The sequence below is a fragment of the Rhodnius prolixus genome, unplaced genomic scaffold (assembly GCF_049639745.1).
Source record: "Rhodnius prolixus isolate KJV_2025 unplaced genomic scaffold, Rpr scaffold_13, whole genome shotgun sequence".
NCBI lineage: Eukaryota > Metazoa > Arthropoda > Insecta > Hemiptera > Reduviidae > Rhodnius > Rhodnius prolixus.
Window position 1 is genome coordinate 3,813,494 of NW_027411583.1, and position 23,821 is coordinate 3,837,314.

The following is a 23,821-nucleotide window of genomic DNA, read 5'->3' on the forward strand; positions in this document are numbered from 1 at the left end:
AGATGTTGACGCGCCTTAAATCATAAAAAAAAATAATAATAATAAAAAATAAGCATTGTTCAATATTTTTAATTATGTAACTTAAAGTCTGCTCATGCTTGATGCTTACTAATTTGTGATGGTTATTTTAGATTAGGTTAGATTCTAATAGGACGGTCCTTAAGGCTATCTCAGTGGCTCCCCCAACTTTAGAACTCGTTCTCCAGACCTGTCCGTTTAATCAGACTCTTAATTCTGGAGAGCGACTCTTGGGTAAAGCTCTCAGGCCTTGGTTTTCCTCTCAGAGTAGAGTAAAATCCTTAGCCAAACTAGGCCCTTCGCACTAACACAACAATTGCAGTGCCATTTCCTCCTCTTCCTGACAGAACCTTTCAAAGGCTATCATCTGCCAGTACCATGCGATGCATGTGTTTTCTGAGCCTGCAGTGGCCCAGTTAATAGGCCTACAATTATCCTTATAGCCCCACGTGGGCCTTGACGGATTAATTCTGCAGCCAGCCTTGGCCTGTCTCTGCCCTGTGGTGGCAAGACACCACTCTTGAGACCTAGTCTGCACCCATAATTTGATGGCCGCAGTCTTAAGTTACTTGGAGACCCCAAAATAGGGCTCCGGGCCAACGAAGTTTCCCACAGAGCCTTCCCTGGCCAATAAATCTGCCGCTTCGTTTCCCTTGTGTCCTGAAGATGGTTATTTTACTGAGAGATGAAATTAAATATAACATTTGGACGATTTCTTATTTTGATTAGTAGCTAGAATAATATTTTCTATTTGTAATCATTCTTTTTATGTTGGGAAGATAGAATAAAGTTACGTTTACTAATCCAGTAATTTAGCTTTTACTCGTAAATGTTATTCTCTATCTTTTTTTATTAATTAGGTAACTAGAAATTAGGTAAAACTAGAAGCTTAAGATCACTTATTATCCAGCTATTAGTAAATAAAACCAGTTTGGAAATAGATTTAACTATTCTGTTTGCTATATTTAAGAACATATTGATCGTGAGATTTATGGACTTGGAATAGGTCAGATACGTTTTTAATGAGAATCATGAATCAGACCTGTCAGCCGATTTTTGTCTGACATCATCATGTTTTGCCGAAGATGGATGCTGTGTTTATTTTTTGGATAAAGCGTGTTCTATTTTTGGGTGACTTTGCTGAAGCCTGAACTTAATATAGAAGATAAAGATAACACATTCACACAAGCTTCACAACTTAATAAACGACAAAAATTTTCTGACATTTAATTTAATGTCACAAAGAACAAAAACCAAAATATGAGATGAAATTAAAAATTTACTTCAATTTAAAATAATTTTTCTGCAACCATGTAGGGAGGTTCTCATTACTCAATTAAAATCAGCTGTGTAATGCCCAACTTCCCACACTAGTGGGGGGAAATTCCCATTAGTGTCACTTTCCGCACTAGTGAGTGGAAAAACTTTATTGTGCTTCCTTGATATAAGAAGTTTTGTTATTAACATAAATATTTTCTGTAAAACTCTAATAAGCTTATTTAAATTTATTTTATTTAAATAATTAAAAAACGAATATTAAAAAATAAAATAAAAATTGAAAGGAATATAGAAATAAAAATAATACTTTAATAAATAATTAGATATTTTTAATTATAACAGTTAAAAAGGTTATAGTGTTACCTTATAGAAATTTAAAATGGATTCTAGTGATTCCTGTTTAGAAAACACTCCTCTATCAATAAAAGAAACAGCAGAAAATGTAATAAGTAATGTAAATAATTGTAATATAACAATAAATGTTTATAATAAATAAATTACTTTTTGTAGACTGTAAAAATGAAATTTTTAATTTTATTAGTTAATAAATGGTTGCAGAAAAAATATAATATTTAACTCTAGTGTAAAGTATTTTCCTCACACTCGGCAATTTGCACTTGCACTCGCATCGCTTCGCTCGCTCGTGCGTGCAAACCCTGCCTCGCGTGAGGAAAAGTACTACTTTCCACACTTGTTAAATAAATAACTATTTATTTTACAATTAACACTTAAGGCCTTCACAACCATCAAAATAAAAACAATCGCCTAATTTGAGATTTCAAAATTTCATGCATTACAATATTTGAAAAACTTTTTGAGACAATACCAAAAAAAAAGGTGGCAATATACAATACTTTTTTGAGTCTTCAAATCTAAAACCTTTATGAATTCTATTTTGGTGCTATACCTTTATGTCCGAGATATTTGTCTATTCTGTCCTGCAATACCCGTCTCCTTCGCCCTTTACAAATAATAATTTAATTAATTTTGTAATTTTACAATTTTAATTATTTTTTTTTTCACATAAAAGTTGCAATTTTAACTTAAGAAGCCAAAAAAAAAACTCGCGATTTTTTGTTTTCACTTTATTAGCCACATTTACAACTTGCAACAATTGTTGCATCAAGTAAATTTTGATGAAACTGGTTTTAAGTTCTCATGAATGTCATGTAAGAGCAACCACCCATTGATGGAACTCTTTCTCAGTGGATATTACACTCAAATCAGTAGGTCCCTAGGCCACTTTCGCTTCAAGCGACGAGGAGGATTGTCTGGAAGGTGAGGAGAGGCGAGTTGTTATACAAGAGGATTAGGATGGAGAGCAAAGAGGCTGTGAAAGTTGCGGTAGTGAGACTTTATTAGGTCAGTGACAAAAGGGCTGTGAAGGTCAGTGTGTATTGTAAGGTTAGAAATGTAGTCTGTGGAGCAGTAAGTGAGTTTGAATGTTCTGACTGGCTTGGACCGGATCGGAGTGAAATGAAAGTATAGCAGTATCGTCGGCAAATGTTGAAACTATTGTATTTTGGGATAGAGGTAAGTCAGTAGAAAAAGGAAAGGGCCTAGAATGCTTCCTTGAGGGACCCCAGCTTTTATGGGTATAAAGAACGGGAGGGCCTGCCCTTGACGAACGCGGCTGTACCGATTGCGAAACTTAAATTCGAATCTTTTTGTTCCTTTAGTAAAAGTGACAAAGTAGGATTAGAGGAAGTAGGAAGTAGGAATTCATTTAGGGGTATTTCCGGTAGTCCGATTTTGACCAAACCTTATTGTGGCATCCTCCTCTAAGCTAAAACTCAAATTTCAAATTGCGATTTTCCGTTTCTGAGTTACAGTGGATACAAACACGAAAATCAACCAGTAAAAACCACTCTAGAGGACCACTCTATCGTTCTAACAAGGCTAAGTTCACTAAATTCTATTCATGCCAGAAAGGTCATCTGAACACACCTGAACTATTCACCTAGTTTAAAGTTTAAACCTAGATATATCATATGTGGTTCCTTTATCCATGAAATACAATAACCTCTCCCGAAGAAACAGAATTCTTTACTTCAAATCACACCTTGCTTTTTTTTATGAACGCAATGTCTAATTATTCTATAAAAAAAAAATTTTTAAATGTCATAAGGTGAATGTATAGTAATATAATATATAATGCATAATAATCCATCTCTGATATCGAACGAATGTCATCAATTCGTGATTTGAACTTTTTTTTTGAAATTTTTCATTCAACTTTAATGCAACAGTTCACCTAGTTTCTCTGCGAAAGTTTTGGGAATAATGGAGAGCTAGCAGTTAGGATAAACATTCCAATACCCCCATCCAATGCTCCAAGTTCTCCCACAAAGATTCCCCCAAAATGCGAAAAGTTAATGAAAATAACGAAGAGATCTCCATCGCCTTACTTCTTCTCCAAGCAAGTCCAAGCAAAAGTGTGGAAAGCCGGACGGTTTAAGGATAACCATTCGCTGATGCCAACAGACACCTTCTTCCATGAAGAAAATATCCTTTTCCATCTACGATTAGAAAGACCGGACATATAACCAACCCCGAAAATGTCAAGAAATGAAATTCATATCAAAATCTGTTTATTTCCGCATTTCGACTATGAAAATCTTTTTTGACTGTTCAATTATTTAAAAAAAAACCACGAGCCACCCCTTCTTAGTGAACTTGTCTTTCAAGGGCGACTAGAAGAAGAGAGTGGGCAATGAAACTGAAGAAGAATTGCAATGATAAGAGAGGAATGAGGTACAGGCCAGAATTCTGATTGGCTCACACAGCCGACAAAAAAGAATAAATTATGTTCTGGTTCGTTATTCGCCATTGCCGGAATAATAAGAAGTTTCGTTATTAAAAATTCAAAGTAAACACAAGAATATGATAAAAGTAAGCATCTTATTTACACAGGGACTTGAAAAGAAAGTAATTATTCAATGGAGAACGACCCCAGCTAATTAAGTCTCAAGTCTGCATCCCCTCCTGTTCTGAAACAGCTCATCTTGCATAAATATATTTAGACTGTAACAAGATATACCTTCAACTGTAATCCCAAGAGGGTTCATTTAAACCATCTAATCTAACTAATTACCCTAACATATCATATCACAGCTCGCATATTTCATCTTACCAAGCGCCTGTAATTATGCAAAATAAATAAAATGATACACAAATCCAGTGTTATCTAGATGGATTTTAAAGGGTAATTGAATTATCATAATTAAAGACTAAAAGTAATTGGATTTATTTAGACAAAGTGGAAGGCGGCTCTAAATGGGGAAAGATAAGGACGGTAGATTGTTGTAAGACTAGAGGAGAGTAGCGTGACCAGAGTAACATCAGGCCGGCAGGCAATGTGAGGGCGGGAGCGGCCTCTTTAAGGAGGCGGAGAAACTAAACTCTATTATTCGCCTTCCTTCATTCAGTACTGAGTGGTAACGGAAATGCCGAAAATACATTCGCTTTTTAGGCGCGTCAATATCTGGAGGTAAATTCGTGCCCAGAGCTTATTTTTTAGTGCACTGCCGGATACTGAGCTGTAAATAACTCCTGGGAAGAGAAAATTTAAATGCTCGCCGCTGGATACTCCGCGTTGGAGACCATTTGATCCATTTCTATCTGTAATGGTTTCAATATCCAATCAAACAGATTAGAGTCAGTATCTGAATGATAATATTTTTGAAATTGATTTTCTAAGTTGTCCAAATGACCAAGTATAATCTGTTGTACTTCCAGAAGACAGCTTAAACTTAAATAATTTATCAATAATAAAGTAACTTAAGCTGTTAAACGTTTCATAGGAGCTCTCTATTCTTCTTCACAAATCTATTCAAAAATATCTGTAAACAGCATAGTTTACAAAGCCAAATGTCAATATGAAAAAAAAATTATATTAAGAATAGTTCTATTTTTTTTTTCTCTCCCAAAGTAACCTTATCGGGTAGGTTAGTCACATAAGTAATATTCAAAATAATGGCCTAATACAGCAATAAATGATACAAAACCAATCACTCAGTCCCTCACATCGACTGAAAAGACGCACTAAAGAAAGTATTTTTGAATAAATATTATGACGTACGACTGGCTCATCCTGCCTTGCAAGATAAGGTATTCAATATGGACGCCACACCGCGTTGAAAGCCTCGGATTGTATGAGGAAAAGGTAATAACCAATGGGAGAAAAAGTCCAAGTAGGTTATCCTGTCCCAAGAACCATTTCACAACCATATTGCTGAATTTTTCAGCTAAACTTCGCAGCATAGTAGATAGGACAGATCTAACAGAAGCACTTCTTGCCCGAAGACGATGATGAATCCCTGGAACATTTATTTACAACTGGAAGAACAAGAACAAAAAAAACAAAAAAAAGTAGGCGAAAAAGGAAAAACAAATTCTTTTGAAGCAAATTGGTTTGAGTGTAAGCTGTGGAAAATGGTGGGAGAAAGATTGACCCGTGGCGTTGGGAGGAGGCCACCCAACATACTTGGCGTGAGGATCTTGAACTTGTACCGAACAAAGTAAGAGTGACATAAAAACATCAAGCAAGGTTCCTTCACACTGAACCTGGAGATGAGTTGGTCCTTGGAGCACAACTTTTTCCGATATACGTATTATAACAATAATAATTCTATATGTACTTCATACAACACGTATTAGCTCACTTCTTATATATATATAAGGCTTTTTTTACCCCCCCCCCCCTAGAATTATTACAATGTTTCACGCTCAGCCGAAAATAAACCTAATTTTTTGTGTAGAATTTTTCAAAAGGAAATGTGAACAAAAAATCTTTATTTGTGTACAATTTTATAGTACAAAGTTAACCAGCTGTCCAGAAATTACTTTATATCTCGCACACTCCAACTATCTGCTAAAAGCTGAAATAATTTACTTTCTTTCTTCTGCTATCTAAAAATTACCAAAAAAAAGATCAACTCGACAATAACAGCAAGTGCGAGCAAAAGGAGTTGTATATTTTAAGTTTAACTAACAGTTATGCTAAACCCACAATACTCCCGTGTGTTGCAAATTTGCACTCTCTATAACTCCTCAATTTGCTGTTGGATTATCTGTGGGTCTGTGACCCTGAGGCTGGAAACATAGTGGCGCGGCGGGCAAAGCGGCGATGATAGCTGCTTCAGATCAAAGAGAGCGACGAGCAGCGAGCAAAGATTCGCATGCACATAGTGACGAGCTTAGTCGCGTTCTCCTTTTGACAAAACAAGATGGAGGAACTATTTTTATATGAAAATTCTTCGTTGAAACTTTGGTATTTGCAGCAGCTTAGTAGTAGGAGCTGCAATGTTCTTGATATAAATAAGTCTAGAAATGATCTTGGTAAATTTCATCACTTGTACCATCAACTTCGGGAGCATCCTGGCAAGTTTCATTCGTATTTTCGAATGTCTTATCAACATTTGATTACATACTAGCCCAGTGTAACCCCATTAATCAAAATCAAATTTTATTGTTTTTGAATAATACAACTCATAACAAGAGTTAGGCACAATACAGAAAAATTAACTAAATTATTAACTAAATACAAATCTGTGTAACCCCATTAATCCTAGCAGTTACTTTAAGATAAGAAAATCAAAATAAATAAAAATAAAATAGAAATATATGCAGATAAAAAGAAATTAGTCAATTAAAAAAACACAATAATTTTATTAAATCACTACACCATGATTTGTCGTAAATTAATGTTGTTCATCTGAAAAACTGGAGTAGTACGACGCTACAGAAGAAGGATTGGAGAATTCGTCCTGATCAGAAGTAGTAGGACGTGAAAATGTAATTTAATTTTGCCTAGTATTTAGATGAAAGTTAGCATTAAGGGATTGAGAACCAAATTAAATGTAGCAAAAATTACCTGAATTCTCCATTAACTACTAATTGTTAATTAATTTAAACTATTAATTATTAAAAACTATTGTAGCTTCACAAATACTGTGGTCCCACAGAGGTTTCTTTAAACAAACTAAACCAATAATGTATCAATATCCATAACCTTTGAAAAATAGCCTTTACAAATTGAGCGCGATGAGAGCGAAGAAATCAAACATGTCATAACGCTTTGCTCCACTCTCTAGAGATAGCGTTGCTCTATCTTCGCTTTGCTCGCCACTATGCGCGGTCCCATATGTTTACCTGTGTTTGATTTCGCCGCTTTGCTCTTCGCTATCATCGCCGCTTTGCTCGCCGCTCCACTATGTTTCCAGCCTGATTTTATTAGGAGCCAGAACGAATGTAGAAAAAACTTAACAAAACAATCAACATCCTGTATCACTTAAGGCGTAATTTTGAAAGTTGCTATATAGGGGAGAGGAAGGGGCACCTTTTAACAGTTTTAATTTCTCGCCAAATATTTAAAACATTTATGAATTGGTAATTTTCTCCATATTTTGTGGTAGACCTGTTGTACGTATAATATATAATTGACAGAGTTTCCCTTCGTTTTCATTGTTTGGTAAAGTCCAGAATTGAGGAATGTATTATTTTGAAAGGTGGAAGTAAAAGTTTTTGTTGCAGCTTTGGAAGTGTACGAGGTGTGGCTATTAAATAACGAGACTGATGCTGCTACAGAAGAACTATGCATGCGCCAAACAGCTGTGCAGCGTAAAGCCTTCTTCATTCGATTGCAGCGTCTCACGTGTTTGTAGAGAAATCTGTGTCTGACTGGAACTGTCGTTTGTGTAAGAGGTGTTAGTTTCGTTTTGCCGAAAACATGATACTACACATGTAGTAGAGCGACGAATTGTCGTGAAATTTCACATGATACTTGGTAAAACCGCTACTGAAACTTATCTTTTATTAAAAGAGGTTTATGGCGATGAATGTTTGAATGTTTCGTCATTGCTTGTCATCTAGTATGTGGGTTCCACGTAAGTCGTTTGTCTATGTAGAGTCCAAGGTAGCGCACCATATCTGTACAAGGAAGATGTATGTAAAGTAATAACTGTTTATTGATATAGATCTGTTAAGAAGACTTGAAAGTTGTAGAAAACAAAATAAAAAGTTTAAATAATACGATTCTGTGCACTCTGTAACAGAAAATGTAAATTCTGTTCAAATGTGCTCCCCTCTCCACTACGGAGGAGTGTAAATTTGATGAAGCACATTATACAATATTGTGTATCCAAGATCCTCTAAGAAATTTAAGGCATTCTCGGTTATGGCTAATTTTTACTGCTCCAAGCAGTCCGGCATCTATTGGGTTGGTGCAAAAATAATGCAGGTTGTCCTCATTATTGGTGCAACAATAATGTTGTTTTTCCTCAAATATCAGTTTAGTTTGTGTTCCATTTTGTATGAGTTAAGACCTCCGATATTCACCATGTCAAAACAAGATTTTCGTCAAATTTATTTTTACGAGTTCACACTTGGTCGAAGTGCGGCTCAAACTGCGCGTAACATCAATGTTGTTTGGGGTGAAGGAAGCATCAGTAAATGTACAGTGCAGCGATGGTTCCAAAAATTTCGTGTTGGAGATTTTGATCTCGAAGACAAGGAAGGTCGCGGTAGGCCCTCTGTTGTTGATCACGACCATCTTAGGGCATTGGTGGAAGATAACCCTCGCAAAACCACTCGGGACTTTGCGAGAGAAGTTAGTGTTGACCACTCAACAGTCGTTCGCCATCTCGAACAAATTAGTAAAGTTAAAAAGCTCGACATGTGGGTACCTCACGAATTGACCCAGAGCCAAAAACATCGGCGTTTTGAAATTTGCAATTTTCTTCTGTTGCGCTACCAAAATGAACCATTTCTTAATCGAATCGTGACATGTGATGAAAAATGGATCCAATACGACAACAGGAGACGGTCAGGCCAGTGGCTGGACAAGGATGAAGCACCAAAACATTTCGCGAAACCAAGCCTGCACCCGAAAAAAGTAATGGTGACAGTGTGGTGGTCTACTGTAGGTGTTATTCATTACAGCTTCCTAAATACTGGCGAAACAATCACGGCTGAAACATATTGTCAAGAAATTGACAAAATGCATAGGAAATTGCAAAATCTTTGTCCAGCATTGGTGAATCGGAAAGGACCAATTCTTCTTCACGATAATGCCAGGCCACATATCGCAATGCCAACTCTCAGGAAACTTCAGGAATTGAAATATGAAACACTTCCGCACCCTCCATACTCCCCCGATCTCTCGCCGACGGACTTCCACTTATTTAGACATTTGGACAACTTCTTAAGAGGAAAAAATTTTAGGGACCGAAGTGAAACCGAAAATGCCTTCCGCGAGTTTATTGAGAGTTTAAATAAAGATTTTTTAGAAACGGGAATAAGAATGCTTCTGACACGTTGGCAACTATGTGTTGATAATGATGGAACATATTTTGAATAAATAATCTTAGTTTTATACAAATTATAATAATTTTTTTTTTGGCATATAAAAACCTGCATTATTTTTGCACCAACCCAATAGGATCCTCTGATAAAATAAAATCTGGGGATGTACCCAATATAATTCGAGAAATCTTTCAAGGGTAATTTAATAATTAAAATAAAATGAGAGAGTAAAAGTACGAGTGAAATGAAATCAACATGGAAGCGAAATTAAATCAGTCAATCCCCACTTTAAGTTCCTTTCCGTCTGATTGACTTGAGTACTATCTTTAGACTAGTTTGTATCTTGCGTTTGACAGACCGGAAATTCTCGATTAAAAGACGGAAACATGAAAAGAAATATCACAGTTTATCATTATTATCTCTTTAACAAAAACTTACAGTTTAAAATGTTAAGTATAAGGGTTGATTAAACGCCAAAAGGTACACAAATCAGCTAGTACCCAACATTTCATTCATGCTTAGCTGATATAATTTAAGTAATTTTGCTGCATTAACTTTTTCTTCACATTTTTTTAGAAATTATTAGATGTCACAGACCCTTATGCTGGCCCTTTTCATCTACCGGACAGTTTTAATTATTATTTTAAATCGAGACATGTTGAACTTACAATAATTTTTTTTAACATAAATATTTGCAATCCTGCAGTTTTGGCTGTATATCGTACGACTAATAAATATTCAAAAAGTAAAATATTAATTAAGACAAAATTAGAACAGTAAATCTAGTAAGAATTATTACTTACGTGAAAGACAAGTATGCCTTCTAAATTGCAGAAAACCTTTACTACATCTGCAAACACCGGCCGTGCACGAGCTGTTGGCCACTTTTTGCCAACACTGTTCTGAAGTCACGCAAGGCATGCCCAACAATGTAGCTGTAACATTAAATAGAAAAAATTTAAGGAATCATGTTTTCTTAAAAAAAAGAAAAAGAAAAAAGAGGTACATTGTAATAATAAGTATAATTAAAACTAATCAATTACTCTTTAGTATGCACCAAAAAAATTTTAAAGTCTAATGTAGGGAGAAAAATAATACTTATTTTTTTAGATTAATATTGCGAATATTAGTTGGAAATATTTAGGTTTTTGTTTTTTACCATATCTTTAAAAGGCCTCCTCGATATCTTAGAAAATGACTGTAACTCCCTCAAAAAAATACTGTTTTTTTTTACTTAATAGTCGCATATGTGAGCAACATGACTCGAAACCGAAAAATGCAGATAATTCAGTTGTTTTCGAAATCAGTCGTGAGAAAGAGTGAGACTTTTCCGAACTCAGGGTGCCTTAAAAATGGATATTTATGGGTGAAAAATCCAAATAAGAAAATCTAGTAGAATACGCGAAAAATTAAGAAAAATAATTTCCCAGTTGGAAGCTGAACTAAATTCAATCCACAAATTCGAAGCATTTTGAAACATCAAATTCCTTTGAGAAAAAATTTTTTTTATCGATACTCTGGGACAAATTAGTTGTGGACAAATGTTTTAAAAAGTACAAAACATTAGACTATATAAGAGGGAAGAGATTGGATCAGTGGTTAGCGTATCCCAATGAGGAGATCCTATCTAGGAGCTCCTTTACAGCTCACTGTCCGGTGATGTTACAGTGTTGTCTGCAACAAGAGATAACTTTCTGAAGGCAAACAGTGCACTGGAGAAAAGCTCCGGGCGCTAATAACTTCAGATGTTGACGCGCCCTTTGTAATGTAATAATAAGAGTTTAACGGGTAAAAAGGTCTCCTAAACTTGAAGTGAGTTTTAAGTTGGATTATCTTACATTCAATGAAACTTAAAATGCCACTCTTTAATATACTTATATATTAACCAGTTAAGCGTGTTTGACGTGTATACTCGTTGTGAAAAATATAAAATTGCCATTAACCATAAAAACTCGAAATTTTAATAAAATACAATAAGAATATTGTTTGGTGGGATGTTTCCCTTTATCTTACCAATAGAACTGCCAAGTATTTTATACGGAGGAGGGTGGAGGGAGCCAGCCAAATGATAAGTGGTTGGTAGATGTTTGGTCTCCGCATTAGAGATTGGGAAATTAGGCACACAAATAGAAGCTCTCAACCCTTGTGCAATGCCCGTTTTTACCTTAGTTAGAGGTTCATACCTCAGTTAGAGCATGATTTCATTTTACACAGAATTCAAAGCTCTTTTATTCCTTGTAAAAACTCTTGCGTCCCTAATTAATTGGACAATGCATACGTGAAGCTGTGTAAGATTTTGTAAGAGCACAGAATGCTCTGTAATCTGTAAGCCCCAGAGAGATTGCAGAAAAAGTCGCTTGCAATGACTATTACGACGTTGTAAACTTTTGGTTTGTTTTGCCCTGCGTTCGACGTGTATATGTTACCGTGCAAGATCGAAATTGGAGAATGTCAAGATTAACTTGGTGAATATTGAGATTCACACAGTCGCTTGGTGTATATCCAAATATGTTATTTGGTTTAAGTTGTTTCAATAAGATTTTTTAACGTCAATCATATAATGAAGTTTATTATTGCTATTATTTTCTTTACTCATTTTGAATATAATTTTACTTTTAAGTTCTACAGTTTATTTACATACGAGGGTCGTTTGAAAAGTCCGTGCAAAGTCAGAGAGATAGCACTACTGGCGCGTATCGAGGTTATGTTTAGTTAGTAGCATCTCTTGGAAGAACACACACCAAGTTTCAGCCAGATCGGTCTATTTCTTTGTGTTTGGCATTCGTTTGGAGGAAGTCGAGTGATTTTCAAAAAATGGACGAAAAAGAATTTCGTGTGTTGATTAAACACTACTTTATGAAAGGCAAAACGCCTCAGGAGAATAAAGAGAAGCTTGATAAACATTATGGTGACTCTGCACCTTCGATTAGAACAGTTATTAAGTGGTTTCAAAATTTTCGGAGTGGCCATATGGGCACAAGTGACGCTGAACGTTCTGGACGCCCTGTTGAGGTTACTACTCCAGAAATCATTGATAAAATCCATGATAGGGTGATGGGTGACAGAAGAGTGAAGGTGCGTGAGATTGCTAGTGCTGTGGGCATCTCTAATGAACGGGTACATAATATTTTGCATCAACATTTGGACATGACAAAGCTATCCGCAAGATGGGTGCCGCGATTGCTCACGCTTGACCAAAAACGAAATCGTGTGAAGTGTTGTAAGGACGGTTTGCAGCTGTTCCAGAAGAATCCGCATGACTTTAAGCGACGTTTCGTCACTGTGGATGAAACATGGATACATCACTACACTCCTGAGACCAAAGAACAATCTAAACAATGAGTTACCAAGGGGGAATCTGCGCCAAAAAAGGCGAAGACCGTTCCTTCGGCCGGAAAGATTATGGCGACTGTCTTTTGGCATTCGCAAGGAATAATCCTCATCGACTATCTGGAAAAGGGTAATACTATTACAGGTGCATATTATTCATCGTTATTGGACCGTTTGAAAACCGAGCTGCAAGAAAAACGCCCACGATTGGCCCACAAAAAAGTCCTTTTCCATCACGACAACGCACCAGCTCACACCTCAGCAGTTGTGGTCGCAAAATTAATGGAAATAGGGTTCCAACTCGTTTCACAACCCCCCTATTCTCCAGACTTGGCTCCCTCGGACTACTATTTGTTCCCCAAAGTGAAGAAATGGCTGGCGGGAAAAAGATTTTATTCAAACGAGGAGGTGATTGCAGAAACGAATGGCTATTTTTCAGACTTGGACAAATCCTATTATTCGGAAGGGATCAACAAACTAGAGCAGCGTTGGACGAAGTGTATAAGCCTAAAAGGAGACTATGTTGAAAAATAAAAAAGGTTTACCCCAAAAAATTAAGTAGTTTTTATTTTTGCACGGACTTTTCAAACGACCCTCGTATGCTCTTATTTTCTCCTATTTTGATTTTGATAATATGTTCTAATAATAAAGTATAATTAAAAATGTAACAGAAATATTTTTATTCAATACTCACTATCAGTGCATAGTGAATGTCGACATTTACAGGTGCTAATAAGAAGAAATAAGGGATATTTAGCAAATATTTCGTACTTAAACGAAGCGACTATGTGAATCATCAAGTGAATCTTGACATTCTCCAATTTCGGTCTTTCACGGTAACATATACACGTCATTGTCGTGATTTTAATTCCGCACACTGTGGGGGGGTTTTTTAAAATGTTAATTCCACGCTTAACTGGTTAATCGCAAGAAGTCAAAAAAAGTTAAAAATAGAAATGTAAAACTTCCTGTAAAATATATAAATTTAACAAAAAGCACCAAAGAATTGAATTCTGCAATAAGAACTAAATATATAAAATATATTCACAAGAGTGGGTGTATGGATAACAAAAGTTACAGTAAATTTCGTTACTTCCCCATTGGAGGACAGGAGTACTTCACCACCGCACGATCTAAAACTTGGGCTAATAAAATTCACTTTATTCAACATTAATTATTGCAGAGTAGCTTTTGTTTTCTATATAAATTTATTTCTGTTATGACTGCTACATACATATTGTTTGTATAAATAAGGACATTTAATTTCAAATTTATTCTACAGAAAATTTATAACAGTTGAAAATAATTTTATGCAAATATATAGTAGCGAGAATTTTAATGTATTTAAAGCTTGGATATAATTTATTACTACAGTAAAATGTTTCCTTCAGGATGTAAAAAATCTTTTGACCAATTTCTTTAAATGTAAATCTTTTCTCATTTAAAAAAAAAATGCTTTGAAATTTTCGCACCGCATTAAGTGTTCACAAAATACTGCAAAGTAATAAGACCAAAACATAACCTTCAATGGGAAACCTTAATTCCCACTTCCGGAATCATTACTTAAAAACAAATAACAGAAAATGTTTTTTTTTAAAAAAATGAAAAGCTCTTATAAGAGAAACTTCAGCTTAAACTGGTAAGCTCAATTAATTTTAAAGAAAATTACGGAAAACTGGGGAAAAAAAGGAAAAACCCTTTGGAAAATGGACACTTCCAGAAGTGCCATTTTTTCCCCCTATATCTATAATTATTAGAGATAATTTATTTCTATTTTTATTGTTTACAGATGGCAACACTGTACGATGTACCAAACAAGCTCTTTAGAAGAAAACCAAAGCACACTTTCCTTTCAGAAAAGATCTTAATTTGGTGTATAAGCTGGAAAATCAGCTGTAATGCCAAGACCCCCCCCCAAAAATAGACTAGACTTCTTTTTTTGAGCGGATCTAGTTAAAAAATCTAGCTGATAAGAAGAGAGATATTTGGACTAGAATTTCGTGTTCGATGTATCGTTTCGAAATTTTCAACATTCAATATCTCCGCTCTACATGCTTCCTCAAAGTTAAAATTTATCTCAATAGTAGAGGTAGATCTAGGGTGCGTTCCACTAAGCGACCACAACGACCACGCTCACGACCGCGATTTTGCCCGTTCCACTTGCTTGCGAGCGTTGCGATCGAAAACCCAAGTGGAATGGTCTGTGGGCGTTTTAACCGTTCATGTAAACATTACATATGGCGACCTCGAAAATAAGTCAGAAGCTTGAAGAGATTGTTTTTTAATTTTAACCCCGTTTATAAGCAGTTACAATAAACTTTATTAATTATTGGTAAAGTTGACTTTTATTTAAAGAATATATAAGTTCAATTTTTTATATTACATTTTAGTGGAGTATTTATAAAATTTACGTTTAAATAAAATTAAAATGTCTTTTGAGGCAACAGTTGGATATTTATTAATAATGCTTTAGAAAGTTCTTTATCTAGTTCCGATGAAGAGTGGAATGCAATTTTACAAAATCGCAATGATAAAAAGCGAAAACTTAGGCCACGTATTATTAGCTATCAGTGTAATTGATCTTTATTCAGATGAAGAATTTAAAAGTTATTTCAGGTAAATGATTTTGTGTTATTCAGTGATTTAGTATGTAAAGGGATAAGTAATTATTTATTTATTTATTTTTTTTGTAGACTTTCGAGAAACACATTCTATTATTTACATGAAATAATACTTTCATTTACATGATATAATTTTTTCGGTCGCCATATTTTGTTTCAAAAATTGCGCCATATTTCTAAACACCCACTTCGATCCAGCTCTTTAGATGGGGCGTTGTGGGCTTCGCGTGAGCGAAAATAGTGACGTCATTAGTGACGTTTTCGCCACGACCACAACGACCGCGGTCGCCAAGTGGAGCGCCTGAAGGTATGTATTGGTCGTTGTGGTCGCTTAGTGGAACGCACCCGTAGTGTCTAGTTGTATGAAGTTTCAAAGGGTTGTCATTGATAGAAAGAGAGATATTTGGACTTGAATTTCGTGTACGATGTAATGATTCTAAGTATCTAAAATTAGAAAAACTACATCGTAACTAGAAGTATTTTGATTGTAAGGTAGTAGCTGCTTTTTGTAGATAAAGTTTTTCCCCATTTAATACAAATAGAACTGCACGTATATCATGCAGAATATCCTGTATGTTCTGTAACTGTCATCATGAGCGTGCAAACACGCACCGTATAGAATAAACGGAAAAGAAATGGAAAATATAAAAGAAAAACATATTTGTCTAAGTTATGAGTGAGTCTCCCTTCTCGGAGTTCAAGCCAGTCATGCATATTTTTTGCACTAGTGTTAAAAAGAAGAATAAAATCAACTAAATGCTTTCACCGCCAACGGGTCATACCCATTGTGTATTATGCTTGCATCGTGACAAGGGGGAAAAAGAAAAAGAAAAATGTGTTTTATTGGGAAATAGCGTAATGCTACAGGACTCCTTGCATTGCAATAAGTTCACACAAGACCGTGACACTTCAAGTAGAAAAATAGATTAAAAAAAAAAAAGTTATTTAAACTAGCGACTTCTAGTATGTAATTTCTTTCCCTTAACTGGCGGAAAAGATACCAAAGGGTTAAATAAAATAGATGGAAATTCAACAAGTTCCCAAGGGAGGAGCTAGCGAGTAGAAGGAAGATCCACATTATTATTAACGATGGTACTACATGAAGCACACGTGACCCAGTTTAACTCGAATATATTTCCCAAGAGATTGGCAACCTTTTTCAATTGTTTCCTTCATTTATATTACAAGAAAATATCATTTTAATACCATTTTCCGCCACTAGGAATAGATATTTATTGCAATTGAAGTATGAAAACAATTCCATTAAGTGTACAATATTATCATTTCAATAATTTTTTTTTTTTTTGCGATCGCTTCAGTAATTCGGAAGATAAATGATACATTTAGATGAAGAAATAATTCGCTGAAGGTTGAGTTAGGTTATTAATAGGCAGATGTATTGTCTAGTTGTACGAAATATACTCGAGAATTTCGTGTACGATGTAACGTTTCGAAATTTTCAACATTCAATATCTCCGCTCTACATGCTTCATCAAAGTTAACATTTATCTAAATTGTAGAGGTAAATATAGTGTCTAGTTGTATGAAATTTTGCTACCTCAAAATTAATATTGATCCCAATTGAAGAGCTTGGTGCACAAAGGAGTTATCTACAGTTTTTTAAAATGTTTAGTAAGGGCAAAAAACTAAATATGCTTTAAGATGTATTCCTTATGTTGGGTCTGCTGAAAGGATTAGTTAATATGTGGTGATGGGGTCATTTGGGGCTCAATTTGAACTTTCTAGGGCAGGGGTCGGCAACCCGCGGCTCGCGAGCCGCATGCGGCTCTTTTATCCAAATTTTGTGGCTCTTCAGCCTGTCCAAAATAAATTGTATATTTTGATTTTATTGAAACAAATGAAAATTTCATTTATTAAAGTGAAGATATTTTTTCAAAAAGAATTTTAAATGAGATTTGGTTTGAAATTGAATAGAATTATATTAAAATGAAGTACGTAATAATATAAGACTGCAGCCTTTTCATTCTAATACAGGTTTAGTTATTATTTATTTGTTTATATACTTTGCAATATGTGAAAATAAATATATAAAACATTTAAATGTTATTGAATATCATAATAATTTGTGAATACAAATGATCTACAGAGGTTTTTTACTCTATCATCCTTGCGGCTCTTGGTAAGATTTATTAAAATTATTTAAGGAGAAATGGCTCTCTACTTAAAATAGGTTGCCGACCCCTGTTCTAGGGCATTTTTTAAGCTTGCTATAAGCAAAAGTTATTTTGCAGTTAGCTCTTTATTGCACCAAAATCATAATTTTCAGTAAAACTTGAGTACATATTAAGTACTTTAGTCAACAGATTTCTTGTTTTTGAGTTATTAAGTGGCATTTTGTGTCTTGTCGAAGCGAATGTTAGATATATTATTATGCCTGTCAAAAAGAAAAATAATAATATCTACCTAATATAAACATTAAATAAACCTAATAAAAACATTTTTGTTCGATTGATGGCGTCATCTTTTCTGTTTGGAGCAAAAGAAAGTTATCTGCAGTAGAAAACTCATTTTTGCTCCAAATCTAACCTAGGTTAGAGAATAAGTAATAATAAAGGAGTCTGCATAAAGACTCGTTTATGCACCAAAAGATGTACGAGAATTGAACATTACAATAGGGGGCACCACTAAACACATTTTCTGAAAAAAATGTAGATAACTCCTTCAATTGTAGAGGTAGATGTAGTGTCTAGTTGTATGTAGTTTCATACGTTCATCACTAAAAGAAGGGGCGATATTTGGACTTGAATTTTGCATACGATGTAATGTTCCGAAATTTTCAACTTCAATATCTCTATACTTCATGCTTCCTCAAAATTAATATTCATCCCGATTGTAGAGTTAGATGTAGTTTCTAGTTGTACGAAATTTCGTACATTTATCATTGATAGAATGCGAGATACAATTATATGATGATTATTATAATTTATTTTCTTAATAAATTATCAATTTCTCTTATTTTGGTGAGAAATGTATTCCAATTATGTCAAATTTTTGATTTCTAGTTATTTCTCGTTAAGTTTGCGTTGTTTTGAGCCTAAAATAGTGATTTTTTTGAAAATTCTTTATCCTTTTGTATGTGTTTGTTTATGTGTAGATACGAGGGTCGTTTGAAAAGTCCGTGCAAAGTCAGAGAGATAGCACCACTGTCGCGTATCGAGGTTATGTTTAGTTAGTAGCATCTCTTGGAAGAACACACACCAAGTTTCAGCCAGATCGGTCTATTTCTTTGTGTTTGGCATTCCTTTGAATCGAGAAAGTCGAGTGATTTTCAAAAAATGGACGAAAAAGAATTTCGTGTGTTGATTAAACACTAATTTATGAAAGGCAAAACGCCTCAGGAGACTAAAGAGAAGCTTGATAAACATTATGGTGACTCTGCACCTTCGATTAAAACAGTTTATAAGTGGTTTCAAAATTTTCGGAGTGGCCATATGGGCACAAGTGACCGCTGAACGTTCTGGACGCCCTGTTGAGGTTACTACTCCAGAAATCATTGATAAAATCCATGATATGGTGATGAATGACAGAAGAGTGAAGGTGCGTGAGATTGCTAGTGCTGTGGGCATCTCGAATGAACGGGTACATAATATTTTGCATCAACATTTGGACATGACAAAGCTATCCGCAAGATGGGTGCCGCGATTGCTCACGCTTGACCAAAAACGAAATCGTGTGAAGTGTTGCAAGGACAGTTTACAGCTGTTCCAGAAGAATCCGCAGGACTTTAAGCGTCGTTTCGTCACTGTGGATGAAACATGGATACATCACTACACTCCTCAGACCAAAGAACAATCTAAACAATGGGTTACCAAGGGAGAATCTGCGCCAAAAAAGGCGAAGACCGTTCCTTCGGCCGGAAAGATTATGGCGACTGTCTTTTGGTATTCGCAAGGAATAATACTCATCGACTATCTGGAAAAGGGTAAAACTATTACAGGTGCATATTATTCATCGTTATTGGACCGTTTGAAAACCGAGCTGCAAGAAAAACGCCCACGATTGGCCCACAAAAAAGTCCTTTTCCATCACGACAACGCACCAGCTCACACCTCAGCGGTTGTGGTTGCAAAATTAATGGAAATAGGGTTCCAACTCGTTTCACATCCCCCCTATTCTCCAGACTTGGCTCCCTCGGACTACTATTTGTTCCCCAATATGAAGAAATGGCTGGCGGGAAAAAGATTTTATTCAAACGAGGAGGTGATTGCAGAAACGAATGGCTATTTTTAAGACTTGGACAAATCCTATTATTCGGAAGGTATCAACAAACTAGAGCAGCGTTGGACGAAGTGTATAAGCCTAAAAGGAGACTATGTTGAAAAATAAAAAAGGTTTACCCCAAAAAATTAAGTAGTTTTGATTTTTGCACGGACTTTTCAAACGACCCTCGTAAGTTTCGTGTGTTTGAACAAAATATCTCAATATCTAATACTTTCATCAGAGCTGTCTCGAAAATTTAATAGGTCCTTGCTATTAATTATAGTGTAATGTGTGGTGTTAGTTTTGTGTCTGCTTTAAAAAAACCTAAAAAATATTATTAAAATGTAGGAACTTTTTGTTAATTAATCTACTTTTTTTTTCAAATTTTCTGTGTAGAATAAAAAAGTCCCGGTTGGATGAAAAAGAGAGATTATAAAAGTAAACAACGCAAAGAGACTCTATGCGATAAACTGTGTTCCCGTAAACTGCGAAATAAATAATTTTAAAAAATTTAGGTTGAGAAATTCTGACACTAAATGATCGATTGCGATTATTCCAGATATCGACCTACGAGTAAGTGTTAGATAAATTAATATTCAATACGAGCGGCCTTCAATTAATTAAACAGTCCAAGAGAGCTATACATTAAAAAATTGTTTATTAAAACAATACAATTTGTTTAAATATTAGTTGGTCCTTTATGGATAAGTGAATTAATACGAGAATGGAACGCGGAGGTCGATACTGCGCTATCCCGGATACCCGGAACGTTGATCATCACTTACGCTTTTGTGGCCACATATAAACTTGTCAACCCACGCTTTAAATCAACTCACCAGGATCATGCAACCATTTGCCGTATTGTTGTATTCATCCGAGCGAAAATTTCTGATTGTTTGTATGTACACGCTATTCTTCAAAAGTAATTTCTTCGAGCGAACACTCTATCGTGACCTAAAAGGTTATGTTTGCGTAAATATTAATCGAACAGCTGACTCTTAGCAAGGTTGCCAACTTAGTCTTATAAAAGTTTAAATTTCCCTGCATTAATCGTCGTTCTCACTAAGTATGTTTGTCAGTTCAGTTATTGAATGACCCTCGTAAATAGAACAATATTTATTTACTGTTTTAATTAAGAAATGCAATTAAGAGTAGGGGAGACTATTTTTCAATCTATGAATAAAAGTACAAAGTTATTATTCTATAGAGTAGACCATGGCCATGTTATACAAGAAGATGAATGTATGTATAAATTGAAAAAGCAACAAGGTGTATATGAAGAGGTAAGGAGAGGAGATAATGCAGAAATTCTCCCTTCCTCTCCGCCCACACTGTGACCCAGAGCGCCAATAGGACGTAGCCTAAGAGATAAGTGAAAAATCAATGCTTTCAACGTTACATAGCCCTGGGGGAAGTACTAAAGAGATATGTGTACGTGGTCGCCCACAGGAGAATGCCACCGCCAGACTCCTTCCAATAGGAGGATGTGTGTGTGACCAATCTCTTAAGATAGTAGCCGGAACATTGGTAGGCACCCGGGCTTCCAGGATTAACGGGATTGTGACGCATGTTTCTTTTCAATAACAGGGTCTTTCGCTCGGCAGTTTTCAAGGAAATTTGTCGTATAAAAGCTTTTAATTAAAATATTAAGAGACGGGCAGTTTAGATGGGGAAATCGGGGTTTCTTGTTCAGGAATTTTGAGCAGACGGTAAATCCAAGGTGGGTGCTTGAAAGGAACGTCTTATATTGAAGCCATTTTTTATCTCAGTAAAACTCATCCTTTTTTTTACTCTCTTAAGGAGATTCCCCCTTTAATGTCCTCCATAATGACCTGGATAAATCTAGATAAAGATGATTCCACTCTCAGTGAGTATCAGGCCGGGTTCAGGCGAGGGTATTCTACCATTGATAACCTGTTTGTTTTTTGAACATTATTAAGCTTAAATTTCTTAAAAGAGGTAATAAAGTATATTCATTTTTTGTTGACTTTAAAGCCGCATTCGACAGGGTTCCAAGAGAGGCTTTATTTTTGAAATGGTTTAATCTTGGAGTTTCAACAAAATTTATCCGCATCTTAAAAAGTCTTTATTCCGACGCTGAATCGGCTGTTCGTGGTAGAGAGGGTATTTCCGAGTTTTTTCCTGTTGAATCTGGTGTTCGTCAGGGATGTATTTTGAGCCCGCTCCTTTTTGCGCTCTTTTTGGATGACCTGCCACAGGTACTTGAGGGTGGCGTGCGTATTGGGGGTCGTCGAATTAGTGTATTGATGTACGCGGATGATATTGTTCTTCTCGCGGAGGATCGTGTTACTTTGCAGCGAAACATTAATCTGTTGGCGAAAAAATTGTGAACAGTGGAGTTTGACTGTTAATCTTGACAAGGGGGGTAGGCTGGCTGTAGCAGATCGGTGGAGGTACAGGGGTGAGCCAGTGGAAGTGGTTAATTCTTACAAGTATCTTGGCGTTACGCTCTCTACTCGCCTTTCCCTGGAATGCCACCTGAAAGAAAGAATTTCAGCAGCTAAATTAGCTCTTAATAGGAATTGGTCGAATTTCATCGCTCAGCAACTGATCCCTCTTCATGCAAAGAAACAAGTGTTCGATGCCGTTTTACGCTCCATTGTTTGCTACGGAGCCCAGGTCTGGGGTTTTCAGAGGTATGAGCGGTTAGAGAAGTTTCAGCGGTTTTTCGTGAAGAAGTTGTTTTCATCACCTTCCTCCACACCTAACTACATGATTTACTTGGAAACTTCTTTAGATCTTCTTAAAGTGTTTACTTTAAATTTACATTTTAGATATTGCCTAGGGGCTATAAATCTTCCCTCTCATCGTTTGCCCCGTATTCTGGCAATCGAGGTAATTAATCAGAATGCTTTTTGGTTCCGGCACTGGTGCGAGCTAGCGCTAAGATACTCCTGTGGGTTTGATAGTGCTCTGGATCAGGTTTCTCTCTGGCAAGGGCAGCTCAGGACTTTGCTAGATACTGTTAAGGTTCGGCATACTGAACAATGTGTACGGCTTGCTCAGGGTTCAGACAGGTTTCTCTTGTACAAAGAACTCAATTATGATGTTAAACTTTTCTGTCTTGAGGCTAAGTGCCATTTAGCTCTTAATCTGTACGATTTGAAATGGTTATTTAAGCTCAGATATGAGCTTTTACATTTAAATTTCATCCCATGGCTTGACCGTCCTAATTCTAACTGCCCTCTTTGTGCCCCGATTGTGAGGGAGAATTTGCATCATTTTCTGTGCGAGTGTACTGCCCTTAGCGAACTGCGGCTGCGGTACCTTGGCTTTAGCCCTTTTCCTGCATCAGCGCTGATACCCTTTCTAAATGCTTCTTCTGAGAAAGATTGCAAACGTTTAATAGACTTTGCGCGACTTGCTTGGCATTATCACCGTCGTAAGACTTGACCATCATAGTCTTATTGCCTTCAGGGCTTGTGTGAATTTCTTTCAATTATATTAACTTCAATAGTTATATTAAATTCTTTATATTTTTATTTTTGCCATCTTGTAGGTATTTCTCATTTTCTATTCTATTTATTTATATATTTTTCTTTTCTTTTTCAGAGAATTATAATTTTCTTTTATTTTCTTTCTATTTATTTATTTATGTATTTTACTTTTCTTTTTTCAAAGTATGTATAATTTTCTTTAGATTAGCATGAATCAGTTATTCTGTTTTATTTCTTTTTCATTTTTTATTATTATTATTTTTATCTTTTTTTTCTTTTTTATGCTGTTAATTTTTATTATTATTATTTATTTATTTTTCTGTCTAATTTAATTTTTGTATTATCTGTTATGTAGTGGTTACTTTGCTTTATTAATTTTGCGTTAACCCTCCGGCAGACGGAACTTCCATGCCGCAGAATGTTTTTAATTTATTTAATTGTATTTATTTTCTTTTTATTACAAATAAAACATTATTATTATTAATTCCACTCCAGCCTTTTCACACAAACTAATCCCCTTGGTATCATCATTACCACCTACCATTCTTTCTGAAAACCCTACGCGTCGCCTGAAGCGCAAGTGGCCAATAG

General features: G+C 35.5%; 1 protein-coding gene across 2 annotated transcripts in view; it reads right to left on the reverse strand.

The window, feature by feature from the left end:
* Positions 1 to 23,821, reverse strand: part of LOC141447691 (uncharacterized) — a 130,025-nt gene that overhangs the window by 27,426 nt on the left and 78,778 nt on the right. For both annotated transcript variants that reach the window (XM_074115393.1, XM_074115391.1), the window contains exon 3: positions 10,404 to 10,535. In XM_074115393.1, coding sequence (XP_073971494.1) covers positions 10,404 to 10,521 — 118 coding nt within the window. In that variant the 5' untranslated portion in view covers positions 10,522 to 10,535. The remainder of the gene's footprint in view (positions 1 to 10,403; positions 10,536 to 23,821) is intronic.